Raw genomic sequence first — 16,025 nt, forward strand, 5'->3', positions numbered from 1 at the left:
GCTCCGGGTGGCGCTGACTGGGAAGTGGCCGGCATGTACCTCCCGCTCCTAGGTGGAGGTGCAGCCAGGAGGCTCTGTGTGCTGCCCCTGCCTGCAGGCGCTGCCCCGCAGCTCCCGTTGGCCGGGCGGAGCCAGTGCTCGGGGCTGGGGCAGTGCGTGGAACCCCTGTGGCCACCCCTATGCCTAGGAGCTGGAGGGACATGCTAGCTGCTTCCCAAGAGCTGTGTGGAGCCTGGTAGGGAGCCCGTCAGCCCCGTACCAACCGGACTTTTAATGGTCCAGTCAGCGGCCAGGGTCCCTTTTCGACCAGGTGGTCCAGTCTAAAACCAGACACCTGGCAACCTTACGAGTGACAGGAACTGTACTAAACCTTCAACTTAAACAAAGTGTTTTCTAAAGGCAGTTTTCCTGGCAGCAGTGAAAAGGAGGGAAGACCACTTTCCAGTGCTCAAAGACAGAGCATCCTAACATATTCTGGCCCAAAGGGAGCCCATGTTACTCTAAGATAGTGGTTCTCAACTCTGGTCCACCGCTTGTTCAGGGAAAGCCCCTGGCGCGCTGGGCTGGTTTGTTTACCTGCCGCATCTGCAGGCTCAGCCGATTGTGGCTCCCACTGGCCACAGTTCGCTGCTCCAGGCCAATGGGGGCTGCGGGAAGGGCGGCCAGCACATCCCTCGGCCCGCCGCTTTCTGCAGCACCCGTTGGCCTGGAGCAGTGAACCGCGGCCAGTGGGAGCCGTGACTGGCCGAACCTGTGGATGTGGCAGGTAAACAAACTGCCCCGGCCCGCCAGGGGCTTTCCCTGAACAAGCAGTGGACCAGAGTTGAGAACCACTGCTCTAAGACCTACCAAGTCCTGCAGCTGTTCTAAGGTGATCAAGGCCACAGTCTTGTGCAAGCTACTTCATGAGGCCTTACATAACAACAAGGCCTTACATAAGCAGTATTGCCAACTCAAGCATACAAAAATTGTGAGGCAGACCTCATAAAATGTGGCTTTTTAAAATAAAAACCAGATCCACTTATTGCCCATCTGGTTTTACAGCCTTTAGGATTCATGTTATCAATCTTTTCTCCGCAACCTTGAGGGTTAGAAACTTTTTAAAACATGGAAGATGAGAGTCTTACATAATCACATGGTTCCATGAGCTTGGGATTTAAGAAGAATAACCAAATATTGCAAGGCTTGGGTAAAATTATGAGAGTGAACAACATTTTCTAAGTGCCTGCATGCATCTTCAGGCTCTTTCTTTAGGAGAATTGGACTGATACCCAATGTACTAGTAAGGGGCATTACTCTAACTCCTGACCACTGTGGGGTTGAGAGCACCAGTCACGTCTCTTTTTTAATTTTATCACCTGAAGGGGAATCTAACCCATTCTGCCAGGGCAAACCAGTCAAAGTTGTGATTTTGCAAATCAAAGACAAATTAATTCTACCATGTGTACCCATGAAATCTCTTCCAACCCAGGGGACCCCACAGCATGTTGTCCTAACCCACTGCGTCTAAATAACTCAGAACAGATAGAGCAACAAGAAACAAATACCTCATGCAAGGAATAACCCTGAAGGAAGGAGGGCAACAGAGGATGGGATGTGCAGCAGCAAGGAAAGTAGAGCAGGAAGAAGCCTGGTTCCACTTTGTGCCTCCCTTTAGGGAGTGTGCCTGGGTCCATCCAGTTAATCCTGCCAGTTGTAGGCATAGATCTTGCTGGGCATGAGTAAACTTGCATATAGCTTGATTTGAGTGCAAGGTTACACTGTAAACAAGGGTGTGAGAGATTGTGTGCTGGAGACTGGTTGCGATAAGCGGGAACACCCTGAACTGATAAGCTTGTAATATTAAGGTGAGGACATAAGCAATATGGGTTTACATGATCTGCAAAGTGATTGGTCCTGACGTGATCGATACAATGTAGATTCAAGAAGTATAGATATTGGTAGCTTGAAAAAAAGTCTATATACTGTGTAGTGTGTGACTTGCTGTGTAATTATGGTTCCACTCTGTACCTAACCCCTCTGTGTCTGGGCCTGGCCAGGATGGGCATAGAGCTGTTACATGCCTAATAAAGTAACCCGAATGAGTAGCTGGAGTTGAACTGAGTTTTTGGATCCCAGAGAACTGGATGAAGTGTTTTCCCAGAACTGGACCAGGTGTTCTGGGTAAGCTGAGTGGAAAAGTTCTTGGCAAGCATTCCAGAAATGATATATTGTGAATTTACCATTTGTAGCTCCTCTAACCCAGGAGGGCTGCCTTTGGCAGGCCATTGCCCTCGAACTGCCAGGGATCTGGACCATTCCCCAATCCCACAATCTGAGCTGGCTTGTTAAGGGTCAGGTTGCCCTGGACTTAGTCTCAGATGACCTGTGCAGTTTCCTGTCTCTACCACTAGCCTGCTGGGTGACTCTGGGCAAATCACTTCATTTCTCCATCCCTCAGTTTCCTTATCTGTAAAATGGGGATAATGATACTTGCCTCCTTTGTAAAGTGCTTTGTGTTCTATAGATGAAAAGTGCTATGTAAGAGCTAGGTAATGTTAATTATTTATACTATCATAAAAAGTGACATCTAAGACACTGATTATCCAAAAACGTATGCATGTGCTTAAACTTTAATCAGTGATGTCAATGGGACTACTTATGTGCTGAAAATTAAGCAAGTGAATAAGTCTTTACATGATCAGGGCTTAATTTAGTTACTACCTGCATCTATAATGACATAATATCTGTTTGTGCTAGTTTTATGCCCATTAGTTACCCTATCAGTAAGTGCTGAGTCTTAAAATATTGTTGTAGAATATGTAAGTGATACATCTTATTTTGCTTTTGTCCCCTAGACAATTGACTTTTTAAATGATAATATCAGAAGAGGAATTAAGAATTATTATGATGATCTGGACTTCAAAAACATAATGGATTTTGTTCAAAAGCAGGTTTGTTTTTCTGGGAGTATTTAATTAAAACTAATTCTAGAAGGGAACGTGGTAAACCCCTGAATGTCACTCTTGATAATAAATATTACGGAGAATATTCTTCCTTGGTGTGTTAATCTAACTCCCATTAATGGGGGGAATAGACTCCCTTGTGTGAGCTGGAAAATCTCTTGTAGACTTTCTGCTGGCAGGGATTTTATGGAGTTCTAGTTGGCTTTTAAAGCCCCCTTTCCCTCCCAGGTGTGAGGAGTGCAAACTGCAACCCCTACACCTCTGAATGTGAATCTGGGACTAAGGGCACGATCCAAATCCTGCTGAAGACAATGCAAAGATTTCCTTTGAAATCCACTGTAATGGGCATTGGACTGGGTTTCACTTACAAAAGCTATGAATTACTGTATTTTGCTTAAACAAATTCTTTTTCTTCTTGAAATGCTTACTGAAGGAAATATATCTGTTACTAAAATTCAGAAATGATGTTGAGCGCAGCTGAACAGTATTTAATAGCATACGTAGTTGACTCATCGCCTTTATTAAAGCTGCTGTGTTAAAATATTTATTGGATTATTGAAGAATTCTGACATATATACTTTTGAGACTATAGAAGAAACAGAAAGTGTTCAGAAGTGTATATAGGGAGCCATACAATGTATAGATTTGTTAAAAACTTCTTCTTAAGTGGCTTAGATGCTGCACAAATTTTGTAACATCATTATGGAAACACCACGGTACTTTCAAAAACAAAGTAAACATGGAAAAAGTTTTCAAAAGCAAACCATCTAAGCTATCTTGTCATTTTAGTTCATACCCTTCTAAGAGTTTCCATGTTCTACAAATAGTTATATATATGGACAGTGATTATAAGTACCAGTGATAGATAAACTCGCGCTTTTTCCTCATTTTGAAAAAAGCAATAGCGGGGGGCTTTTTTAATTAACTGGACTACTGTAAATTAACTAGATTTGTTTTGTTTGCAGGATCACAGTCCTATTCTGTTAATTAAATCACTTTGAAAACATTCTGCTGTTTTTTATAATTTGCAAGAACATCCCTAGATAAAATATCTTTTTTGTGTTTAAAATCTTTTTCATTTTTTACAGGAACCTGGTCAAAATTGACCAGCTCAAAATTCAGCTAAAAAAGAAATAAGTTTTGTGTTATTCAGATCCAAACCAAAATCTATCATCTTTCAAAAATAGAGCTGGGACTGAGTATCAGTTACTTTTACTGTCAAATATAGAGTAAAAAGAAAAGGAGTACTTGTGGCACCTTAGAGACTAACCAATTTATTTGAGCATGAGCTTTCGTGAGCTACAGCTCACTTCATCAGATGTTTACCGTGGAAACTGCAGCAGACTTTATATACACACAGAAATCATGAAACAATACCTCCTCCCACCCCACTGTCCTGCTGGTAATAGCTTATCTAAAGTGATCAACAGGTGGGCCATTTCCAGCACAAATCCAGGTTTTCTCACCCTCCACCCCCCCACACAAATTCACTCTCCTGCTGGTGCTAGCCCATCCAAAGTGACAACTCTTTACATAATCAAGTCGGGCTATTTCCTGCATAGATCAAGGTTTTCTCACATCCCCCCCACCCCCATACACACACAAACTCACTCTCCTGCTGGTAATAGCTCATCTAAACTGACCATTCTCCAGGTTTAAATCCAAGTTAAACCAGAACATCTGGGGGGGGGGGGGTAGGAAAAAGCAAGAGGAAACAGGCTACCTTGCATAATGACTTAGCCACTCCCAGTCTCTATTTAAGCCTAAATTAATAGTATCCAATTTGCAAATGAATTCCAATTCAGCAGTTTCTCGCTGGAGTCTGGATTTGAAGTTTTTTTGTTTTAAGATAGCGACCTTCATGTCTGTGATTGCGTGACCAGAGAGATTGAAGTGTTCTCCGACTGGTTTATGAATGTTATAATTCTTGACATCTGATTTGTGTCCATTTATTCTTTTACGTAGAGACTGTCCAGTTTGACCAATGTACATGGCAGAGGGGCATTGCTGACACATGATGGCATAGATCACATTGGTGGATGTGCAGGTGAACGAGCCTCTGATAGTGTGGCTGATGTTATTAGGCCCTGTGATGGTGTCCCCTGAATAGATATGTGGGCACAATTGGCAACGGGCTTTGTTGCAAGGATAAGTTCCTGGGTTAGTGGTTCTGTTGTGTGGTATGTGGTTGTTGGTGAGTATTTGCTTCAGGTTGCGGGGCTGTCTGTAGGCAAGGACTGGCCTGTCTCCCAAGACTTGTGAGAGTGTTGGGTCATCCTTTAGGATAGGTTGTAGATCCTTAATAATGCGTTGGAGGGGTTTTAGTTGGGGGCTGAAGGTGACGGCTAGTGGCGTTCTGTTATTTTCTTTGTTAGGTCTGTCCTGTAGTAGGTAACTTCTGCTATTACCAGCAGGAGAGTGAGTTTGTGTGTGTATGGGGGTGGGGGGGATGTGAGAAAACCTTGATCTATGCAGGAAATAGCCCGACTTGATTATGTAAAGAGTTGTCACTTTGGATGGGCTAGCACCAGCAGGAGAGTGAATTTGTGTGGGGGGGTGGAGGGTGAGAAAACCTGGATTTGTGCTGGAAATGGCCCACCTGTTGATCACTTTAGATAAGCTATTACCAGCAGGACAGTGGGGTGGGAGGAGGTATTGTTTCATGATTTCTGTGTGTATATAAAGTCTGCTGCAGTTTCCACGGTAAACATCTGATGAAGTGAGCTGTAGCTCACGAAAGCTCATGCTCAAATAAATTGGTTAGTCTCTAAGGTGCCACAAGTACTCCTTTTCTTTTTGCGAATACAGACTAACACGGCTGTTCCTCTGAAACCTGTCAAATATAGAGTAATGGCTTAATGAATGATGGAGGGACACGACACGTATCCATAATGCTGCTAGTCCTTTTGAATAGACAGCATATTGAAATTGGATCCTGCTCTTCAGGAGCCCGATTCTTTAGATGTCTTAATATTCTTTCTATTCTGAGGGGCAATACAATGTATGTATGTACACGCATGCGCGCGCTCACGCACACACACACCTGCTAATCAAAGCAAAGTTGATAGTCCCATTATAACCCCAGCTTCAACACTACCCATTAATGGCATATGTACACTAACAGCAAACTGGATCTTTCAATTTAGCTTTTCCCTCCTTGTCAGTCAGATAGAAACTTTCCTGTGGATACAATTTTATATAAAATAAAGTATTTAACCATTGCTACAAACATGATGAGAGCTTTTCCTCTTTCATTTTGCCTCTAATCATTTGATTTTACTGGTTTCTTCTATAAATGATGCTTGGGCTTTTTACCTGAAACGTTGACTCTGATCCAATGCATTTTAAATCTGATTTTCCCTTATCCTGCATATTTTATTTGTGACTTTGACTACAATTTTGGGACATGCTGTGCTATAACTTTTGCTAATGAGTCAATGGTATGACAAGCAGATGTTTTGCTGCCTCTTTTCTCTCTGATACTTGAGCTTTCTTAAAATTACCAGTAATTCATTTTTATATTTGATTCATTCTTCAATTATTAGAAACATTTTTATTAAGACAGATTTTTTTTTCTTTTTTTTAAGTTTAAGTGTTGTGGTGGGGAAGATTTTAAAGACTGGTCAAAGAATCCGTATCATGAGTGTTCTGCACCAGGGCCATTAGCCTGTGGAGTGCCCTATACTTGTTGTATTAGAAATAAGGTATGTATACTCTATTTGTTCTTATTATTTTACCTGGTTTCTGTTAAATCTCAGTGATTCACAGAAAAATAACTATCCTAAATTACTCATTCTCTTAAAGAATAACTTTTCATCAATTAAGAATCTTGGGAAGTATGTCTGTTAGTTAAGCAGAAAGGAACAGATTTTTATAGTTGCTAGGTTTTTATGCTAAGCATAGTCTCCACAAGGTTGTTATGGGGCCAATATAGTATATAGTGGGGTGGAGCTTGAAGTGGGAGCTTGTGATCTGTGACTCTGAGGAACTTAAAAAGGGGAAAGTAATTCTGATTTGGCTGCATACTAAATGCTCCTCTTATCCTTGCTAATTTGCACATCAGCTCTAAGTTCTTATGACTGTTCATGCTTTCCCTTTAGCATTGTATGCATTCTCATAAGTTGCATTCACATGTGTACGTACACACATACTCTTAACTAGCAGTTCATCCCCAATGATCTGAGAAACCTGAATACATACAATGAGAAACTAACCTCTCCTTTTCTCAAATGGCATGACACACAGCAGGAAAATTGGTCTGAATAGCTTGAAAATACCCCTGCTCTATCTGCTGCGTGCTCAAAAGCAGTGAATGTCAGCTTGCTGTCAGAGAGAGAGGCAGAAACTAACTTTTCTTTTTTTCATCTGAACCCTTCCAAAAGTCCTGGTTTGGTTAGAGATTTGGAACAGTTTTTAAATCTATCAGACCCATCACGAGCATTCTGTAACCAGTGCTCTTACTTTGAAGGCTAAGTGTAACATTAAGTTTGATAAGGAAATGATCCACAATTAAAAAAAAATACTGGAAATGCCTTTCCCACTTTGTTTCAGTCTTTGGAAGTGAGGTCTGTGTACAAGACAGAAAAATAAGGTACTTGTGTAGTTCCTCAACTTTGTTCATTGTGCAGTTCTATGTTTTCCTGATCCTGACCAAATTAGTTTTGAAATAAGGGCATTTGGCATTGACATCTGTACTTGCTGCATACATCTTTCTGCATGTGCCCAGGTACTTCTAGTTCTCCAACTTGGATAAAAGGCTACCCGATTGTCTTTTATACTGTATTTGTCATGCCAAATCTAAATGTTTGCTTTCTGCACAGATCCAGTCAAAGATCTACTTGTAGATAACTTATTTTCACCTGATATAAATAACCCTTTTTATGTACTTCTTTAAGTTAGTGCTCCTATAAAGAATTTTTTGTTAAAATGGTTTGCAATAATTGGCTCAGAAGTCTTGCTGTATGCTGTTTATACTGTGCATATATTATATAAAAGTGTGCATGTTTATTTTCCTTCTTTTATGCCTATGTTGTTTTTGAGAACTGAAAGGAAAATATTTAAATATGTATCACAGCTTGGATAGACTCATTCAGAATTCAAAACTAAGCAATTAATATTTTAAGTCTTATCTGTTTGAGAGTAATAAATTCAATTGTATGAAAATCATTTAGGTTCAGTAATTAGCTGCACTGAGGTAACATGGCCGTTGCAAGGACCAGGAACTAACCCTTTAAATTGAGGATGCAGAGGGATGGTGGTGACCAATAAAGAACAATCTAGATTCTTGTTAATTCACAATAGTAATTTTATTTCTAGTATACAGGTCTAAAGTGCAACCTCACTTTTAAAATTGGTTACTTCAAATTTGTGCGAGAACAGTAGTAGAAACTACACAATACTGGTTACTTTCATTAAAAAGCTTCCATAATTATCCACTTAGATTTATTAATTCATTTTTGGTCAACTTATACTCCTTATGTTCAATTTTTGCTAATATTTGAGTGATGGACTTTTTTTCTGGCATGAATATTGCAGAACAGTACTTTGAGAGTTGCATGCCAGGGTATTTCCACAAAAAATATTTTCTTCTCATCTATTCAGGGAACTGAAACAATATCATGTGACTTTCCTGACCCATCACAAATAAAAAATACAGCATGGGTTCGAAATGTAAACAATCAGTCCATAGAGTATTAAAAAAGAAAAGAAAACTAAAACTTTGTTACATTAAAATACAGAATGTAGTCCATAGATATTTTATGAGCAGGAAGAGGCTGAATTCACAGAATAAATGTAGTCTTTGAATTATTTACTCAGCTCTGTTTATCAAAGAGCAAGGTCAAACACCAAAACAAAATACAATCTTTTGATTTAAGGATAGACTACTAGATTGGATATTGTAGTATGTTTTACATTTTTTAAAAAACTTTTCTGTTATGAAATAGAAGAACCTTGAGTCATGAATGTGCCACTGTACGATCTGTGGAATCTTGCAGCACTGACTCTTTGATCTAATTTGTATAGAAGACCTTACCACCATGTCCATAAAGCAGAAGTCTTTTTTAAAAAAAAATCAAAACATTAATCAAACTTACATGTTTGACAAATGTTTCCAAATACAGCTTGGTTTCTGTATGGACGTCTACAGGTATGATTTATAAATACTCATTCACTCTGTGGTCATGGAAAACTTCTGTTAACGTGTGATGGCCAAATTCGGATCTGATGTAAATCTGAAGGAACTCAGTTGGAGTCAAAGTAGTCACCCAAACCATAGCATTTATCTGATGCATTTATCTTACACTGCTTTGTTTTAGCCAATGTTACATCTAAAATTAAATGGTGTAATGATGTTCTGTGTTTTGAAGCATTGTGTTAAAGTCTGTGTTTATGCATATGGCTAAAATGTTTTGAAAAGTATTAAATCACTTGCAGCAGAAGTTTCATCACATTTATGGGCCTAGTCTTGAAAACCTTTACTTATTGGGAGTATTGTCAGAACACTTGAGCTACTCCTGTTGACCTAGGTAGGATACTTCTCTGAGCAAGGATTTTCAGAATTGGCCTAAAGACAGTTCGGACAAAATAAATTTTAATGACTCTAATTTTGTGCCCACAATTGGTGCTGCCAGTTTACTTGCAAGTTCAAAATTGGAGGCCAGGTTTTTATGCCTTAAAAAAACGGCCTGACTCTTTGGTTTCTGCAGTTTTATTGAGGATTGTCAGCATAAGATACTTACTGCATGAGACATCTTGAGGCTTCAAAATAGATCCAAGGTTTTTGAAAAATATAGAATAAGTATTTCAAACAAAAACCTAGAAATTGTGCATCCAAATGAAAGCTGTGTGAAAGAGGCTCTGTATCTCATTTATTAAAGTAATATATTATCATAACAAAATCTCTGAATATATGACTTCATTAGGTCTCTGGACCCCTATTACAAAATCAATGTTGTCCTCTTTGCCAGAGGTAAAATATGTCTAGAGAGATGTAAAACAAAGGAGCAAAAAGGACTGAGTTGTATTAACCTTAGTCTGAAGGGTGTCTACACTGAGACACTACCAGTATTTAGGAATCATAGAATCATGGAAATGCAGGTCTGGAAGGGACCTCGAAAGGCCCACAACCCACACTGAGGCAGGATCAAGTATACCTAGACTGGCTGGTGTTTACCTAACCTGTTCTTTAAAACCTCCAGTGATGGAGATTCCACAGCCTCCCTCAGTTAACCTGTTTCAGTTCTTAAATATCCTTATGTGAGAAAGTTTTCCCTACTATCTCATATAAATCTCCCTTGCTGGAGATTAAGCCCATTACTACTTTTCCTACCTTCAGGGGACATGGATAACAACTGATCACCTTCTTTTCTGTAACAGCCCTTAACATATTTGAAGACTGTTATCAGACTCCCACTCAGTCTTCTTTTCTCAAGACTAAACATGTCCATGTTTTTTAAAAACTTTCCTCATAGGTCAGGTTTTCTAAACCTTTTATCACTTTTGTTCCTCTCCTCTGGACTCTCTCCAGTTTGTCCACTTCTTTCTTCAAGTGTGGCATCCAAACCTGGACACAGTATTCCAGCTGAGGCCTCACCAGTGCGGTATAGAGCAGAACAGTCACCTCCTATGTCTTGCATACGATATTCCCGACAATACATCCCAAAATGACATTAGTGTTTTGTGCAACTGCATCACGTTGTTGACTCGTATTCAATTTATGATCCACTATAACCCCCAGATCCTTTCCAGCGGTACTATTGCTTAGCCAGTTATTCTCTAGTGTGTTTTTGTGCATTTGATTTTTCCTACCTAAGGACAGCACTTCACAGATGTCTATGTTGAATTTTATCTTGTGAGTCCAGTTTTCCAATTTATCAAGGTCCTATTGAATTCTAATCCTGTCCTTCAAAGTGCTTGCAACCTCTCCCAGCTTGGTGTCATCTTCGGATGTTATAAGCCTACTCTCCCCTCCATTATGCAAATCATTAATGAATATATTGAATAGTACTGGACCCAGGGCAGACCCCTGCAATACCCCACTAGATAAATCCTCCCAGTTTGACAGCGAACAATTAATAACTACTCTGGGTATGATTTTTCAACAAGTTTTGCACCCACTTTATAGTAATTACATCTAGGCGACATTTCTATAGTTTGCTTATGAGACGGTCATGTGGGACTGTGTCAAAAGCCTTACTAAAATCAATATATATTTCGTCTACTGCTTCTCCCGTATCCACTAGGCCTGTAATCATGTCAAAGTTTGGTTTGGCATGTTTTGTTATTGACAAATCCATGTTGGCTGTTTTTTACCACCCTATTATTCTCTAGGTGTTTACAAACTGATTGTTTTGTAATTTGTTCCAGTATTTTTTCAGGTATAAAAGTTAGTCTGACTGGTCTATAATTCCCCAGGTCCTCTTTGTTCCCCCCTCTAAAGATAGATTCTATGTTTGCTCTTCTCCAGTCATCTGGGACCTCACCCATCTTCCAGGAGTTCTCAAATATGATAATCCCTAGTGGTGCTGAGATTGCTTCAGCTAGGTCCTTCTGTACCTTAGGTGAATATCATAAGGCCCTGCCAACTTGAATACATCTAACTTATCTAAATATTCTTTAACTTGTTCTTTCCCTATTCTGGCTTTTGTTCCTTCCCCCTCATTGTTAATATTAGTTGTATTAAGCATCTGGTCACAATTTATCTTTTAAATGAAGACTGAAGCAAAACAGGTACAAAACACCTCAGCCTTCTTGGTGTCTTCCATTATTAGCTCTCCTTCCCTGTTAAGTAGTGGACCCACACTTTCCTTCAATCTGGTCTACACTACAAAGTTAGGTCAACATAAGTCACTTTGTGTCAACCTATTTGGGCATGTGTCTATGCTCAAATTTGTATCCAGACGAAGTAACTGCCCCATTACAGTGATGCAGTAAGCAGTAAAACCACCTCCTTGAGTGGCGTGAAGCCATGGTCAACCTACTGTGACTGACACAGTGTAAGTGTAGACACTTTGTGACTTGTGTCTACCCTAACTGTCCTCCAATAGCTGTCTCACAATAATCCAATCTTTGTGACAGGGACTGCTCTAGTCACCATAAATTCTACTGGCCAGGTGTTACAGACACCGGAAGCCACCCCCTCTTTAAATACCTTGTATTTTTGAATGCCTTTTCCTGACTGCCCACCTTGGCAAGCACACCTAGCAGCTCACCCTAGTGTGCAACTGCCTAACCAACCATGCTGGCTCCATGCACAAGACATGATCCTACCTGGACAAGGAGGGCCTGTGAGGAGAAGAGGCTGTGTAGGCACAGCTATGGCTTCACTGCAAGTTTTGAAGTTGCTTTTACATAAGTGAAAAGTAAAAATAAATTTGCTTTTGTGATTATTTTTTCCAATTTTTGACATTTATTTTTTCTTTTCAGACAGACATTATGAACACTATGTGTGGATATAAAATGATTGACAGAGAGGTAATTTAATTGTAAAGTCTCTTAATTGTAAAGTGTTTCATATTTCTTCTTTCTGGATTTTGTTAAGGTTAAGTAAATTATTAATATAATGCTTACATTATTTAACTTTTTTTTGCCAATTTTTGAAATATAAAGAAATCAAAGATTAACCTGATTTATCTAGAGTAATCCATGAGGAAACATATGGCTTGCCTGTGAAATGCTCTCTTTCTTCCACCTTTAGGTTTGCTGGTTTGACTCAGATGAGAAATACAGACCAACTTCTAATGCTGCATATTTAGTATACAACAGACCATTTCAGTAATGCTAATGCCATGACTAAAACCAGGAAATTATTTTTTAGGAAAGCCAAGGCTTCTCACTAAATAAAAACACATCTTTGTAAAGCTTACTTTTAGTTCTTACAGTATCTTATATACCATAATAGTTGGTATAAAATATAGAAAACTTCACAAAATAATGTAACAGTGGAGAGGAAGTAGGACACTTTGTATTTTTGGTGGGCAGGCTTTTAATGCTTTTTAAGTATAGTTGTGACATATGGCCTAGTCCTGTAGATCTCAGTCATGGGACTAGTCCATTGACTTCAGTGTTGTGGGCTTTGTTGGGACTAGCCACGTGAGAAAGGGCTGCAGGCTCAGGCCCATAGTACAGTAGTGGAGTTCATACTGAACAGAAGCCAATAACTTGATCTGCCACAGGTCTGTACTTCATAGGCTTGTAGAACAAGAATTACTGTTGGATTAAATATCTCTCTCATAAGGCATTTAGCATAAAATGCCAATTTCAATTGTTAATTTTTGTAGATTGGCTATCACCTTTAAATATGATCTTTCCCTTCATTTAGGCTCATTGACTGGGTGCTTTATCCTGCCAGCTGCTAAGCATTCCAGTCTGGCCCTGATCCAGCAAAGTGTTTAAACATGTGCTTAATTTTAACCATGTGAGCAGTTCCATTCATTTCAGTGGGACTACTCATGGGCTTAAATGTCTTGTCGGCTCAGGTCTAGAGTGCTCAAAATCTTGTAGGATTGAGCCTTATATTCTTTTGTCTCCAGCCTACTTGGAGCCTATTGCACTTTGGCTATGGTTTTGTATTTTTAGTATTCCAGCAGAAGCAGCTTGGAAAGTAGGAATGAAAGGGTGGATAGATACCTCTGTATTCCATATGGTCTAAAATTAGGATCAGGTATATTTTTTTCAGCGAAGTATAAATGGAATGTAAAAAGCACTTGTTTAGCCTTGAAAAACTTCAGAATGCATTATCTGAGAGTTGGTGATAAGCCCTCTGTGCCAAATTCAGAGGGTTTGCATGGATGTGAATGAAACAGAATTTGACCCTTTATATTCCAAAAATATATCTGTTCTCTTCTAAGTAAACCGTTGTTTGAAGGTATATTTCATTATTTTACAGCGCCTGAGTGTTCAAGACATTATATATATCCGAGGATGCACAAATGCAGTACTCATTTGGTTCTTAGACAACTACAGCATCATGGCTGGTGTCATGCTTGGCATATTGTTACCCCAGGTAAGGCTAGGCCATTACATTGTCCGTTAAAGGGAATATTTGGTTCATTGCTTTGGTAAACAAAATGGGATTTGATTTTATAGTTAATAAAATACATTTTTACTTAAAGTTTATGTATTCTGTAAACTTATGTGGCTGGACCTTTGTGCCTGTACAGAGCCCCACTGATTTAGTGACAGCAATGTCATATTTTGCATTTTTTCATGACCCTAATCACCTCACCTGAACTCTGCCCACTAATCTGTCTCCACTAAGACTTATTCTAACATTCCATACTCCAGAGTGGTTTCAAACAGCCACTGTTGTCTTTTTTTTAAATCAGCTGGTCATTAATATATGTCCTTCATTCCCCCAAATGTGGATTTTCCCTTCCCCAAGATTGCACTGGCTTGGTGCCCCAAATTTTATATATGAAAATGTAGAGTGAGAGATGTTGGATAAGCAGTACTTTGTCTCCTATTTATATTTGCTGTTTTCTTTTACAGTTCCTTGGAGTGTTGTTATCTTTACTTTACATAACTCGCGTAGAAGATATCATTGCTGAATACAAACATAATGAGGGTCTTTTACAAGAAACACAGCAGAAATCAGAAACTGAATTTGCAGGCACAGGTTGCTGTATGTGTTATCCTGAGTAACGTAGCTGCCATGCAAGACCTCAAGTGCTGTTTAAAAAAACAAATCTTGTGTTGTGGCTTGTATGTATTTCTGCAGCTCTTAAAGATCTTGAGCTAATTAATCTGTAAACCTTTCTGATTTTTTAAAAAAACGTGTACTTCAAAAACAGAACCTTAACTCTCTCACCATGTGTTCTTAACTGCTTTTCCTGTGTATTTCAATTTTGAGTATGCTTTGAATTTTCACAGGATTTCTCAAGCTGTGCACTCTGGGGCATTTCATACCCTGGAGAGTGCTAAATCTCATGCTAATTGAAACGTGGGCCAGGTAATCCAGTGTGTTCAAACATTTATTTTGGAGCTTTCCCCAACTCTGCTGCCCAGGTGGCTGTTTGCCTCTAACACAGGCCCTCTGTCTCCCATCCTGTCCTCATTTATATCTCTAAGGCAGCAAATGGCCTCCAAGGCTGACACAGGCTAGCTGTGGATGGTTAACTGCAGTGTAGACCTACCCTCAAAGCACAAGCCCAGGGGCCTACCCTGCTTGACAGTGGTTGTCTGAACTTTTTCTAATGATTACTGAAAGATCTGTGGTGAGGAATGCTTTATGTTGGGGAAAACTCAGAGCTAAACTTTTTTGAAAGAGTTTTTGTATTCTAGTTTGACATATTTAAATGTTTGTATTTTCGTATTGATTCCTAATCAGAAGGGAGACTTGTGTGTCTTTGTATATTGAGCTAAATTGTAAATCAAATACATGTTTAATAACTTTTTCATGCTGGTCCTGACTAGGGCTGCCAATTTTGGTTGGACATATTCCTGGAGGTTTCATCGCATGACAAACTTTAATTAAAGATTAATCTTTAAGTCCTGGAAACTCGGCAACCCTAGTGACTGATTTAATGATGTAATATAACTGCATGTAATGCAGCACACTTTCATAAATGAATCTTTTGTGCCTTTTAATAATGTAGGTATACACTAGTGTTTGAGTCAGTCAGGTAACACTTTGACAAACTTTTAAATGCAGTTTATTACTGTACAGATTTTGTATGAGAGTTATTGAATGTTTGGCTAATTTAAATTTTGTAAATCTTGTATTTTCCCCTCTAAGTAAATTAACTAGATTGCCTATTGATTTTTGGAGTTGTTCTGTTATGTGCAGATATTTCATTTTTAAATTGGATTGTTCTCATAAACAATAAATTTTATGATTTGTTTTAAAAAACAAACACTTTATTTCAGGGATGGGCAAACTTTTTGGCCTGAGGGCCACATCTGGGAATAGAAACTATATGAAAGGCCATGAATGCTCACAAAATTGGGGTTGTGGTGCAGGAGGGGTTGAGGGCTCTGGTTAGGGGTATGGACTCCAGGGTGGGGCCAGAAATGAGGAGTTCAGGGTGTGGGAGGGAGCTCTGAGCTGGAGTGGGGGACGGGGTGAGGGCTCTGGGGTGG

At 39.4% G+C, this 16,025-nt stretch overlaps 1 protein-coding gene across 1 annotated transcript in view; it reads left to right on the forward strand.

Moving 5' to 3' along the window:
• Nucleotides 1-15,704, forward strand: part of TSPAN15 (tetraspanin 15) — a 39,840-nt gene extending 24,136 nt beyond the window's left edge. The window contains exons 4-8 of the mRNA XM_073353513.1: nt 2,838-2,933; nt 6,533-6,649; nt 12,372-12,419; nt 13,834-13,950; nt 14,436-15,704. Of these exons, the coding sequence (XP_073209614.1) occupies nt 2,838-2,933; nt 6,533-6,649; nt 12,372-12,419; nt 13,834-13,950; nt 14,436-14,588 (531 nt within the window). The 3' untranslated portion in view covers nt 14,589-15,704. The remainder of the gene's footprint in view (nt 1-2,837; nt 2,934-6,532; nt 6,650-12,371; nt 12,420-13,833; nt 13,951-14,435) is intronic.
• Nucleotides 15,705-16,025: the final 321 nt, after the last annotated feature.

Source organism: Lepidochelys kempii, chromosome 7 (genome assembly GCF_965140265.1).
Source record: "Lepidochelys kempii isolate rLepKem1 chromosome 7, rLepKem1.hap2, whole genome shotgun sequence".
In the NCBI taxonomy this organism is placed as follows: Eukaryota; Metazoa; Chordata; order Testudines; family Cheloniidae; genus Lepidochelys; species Lepidochelys kempii.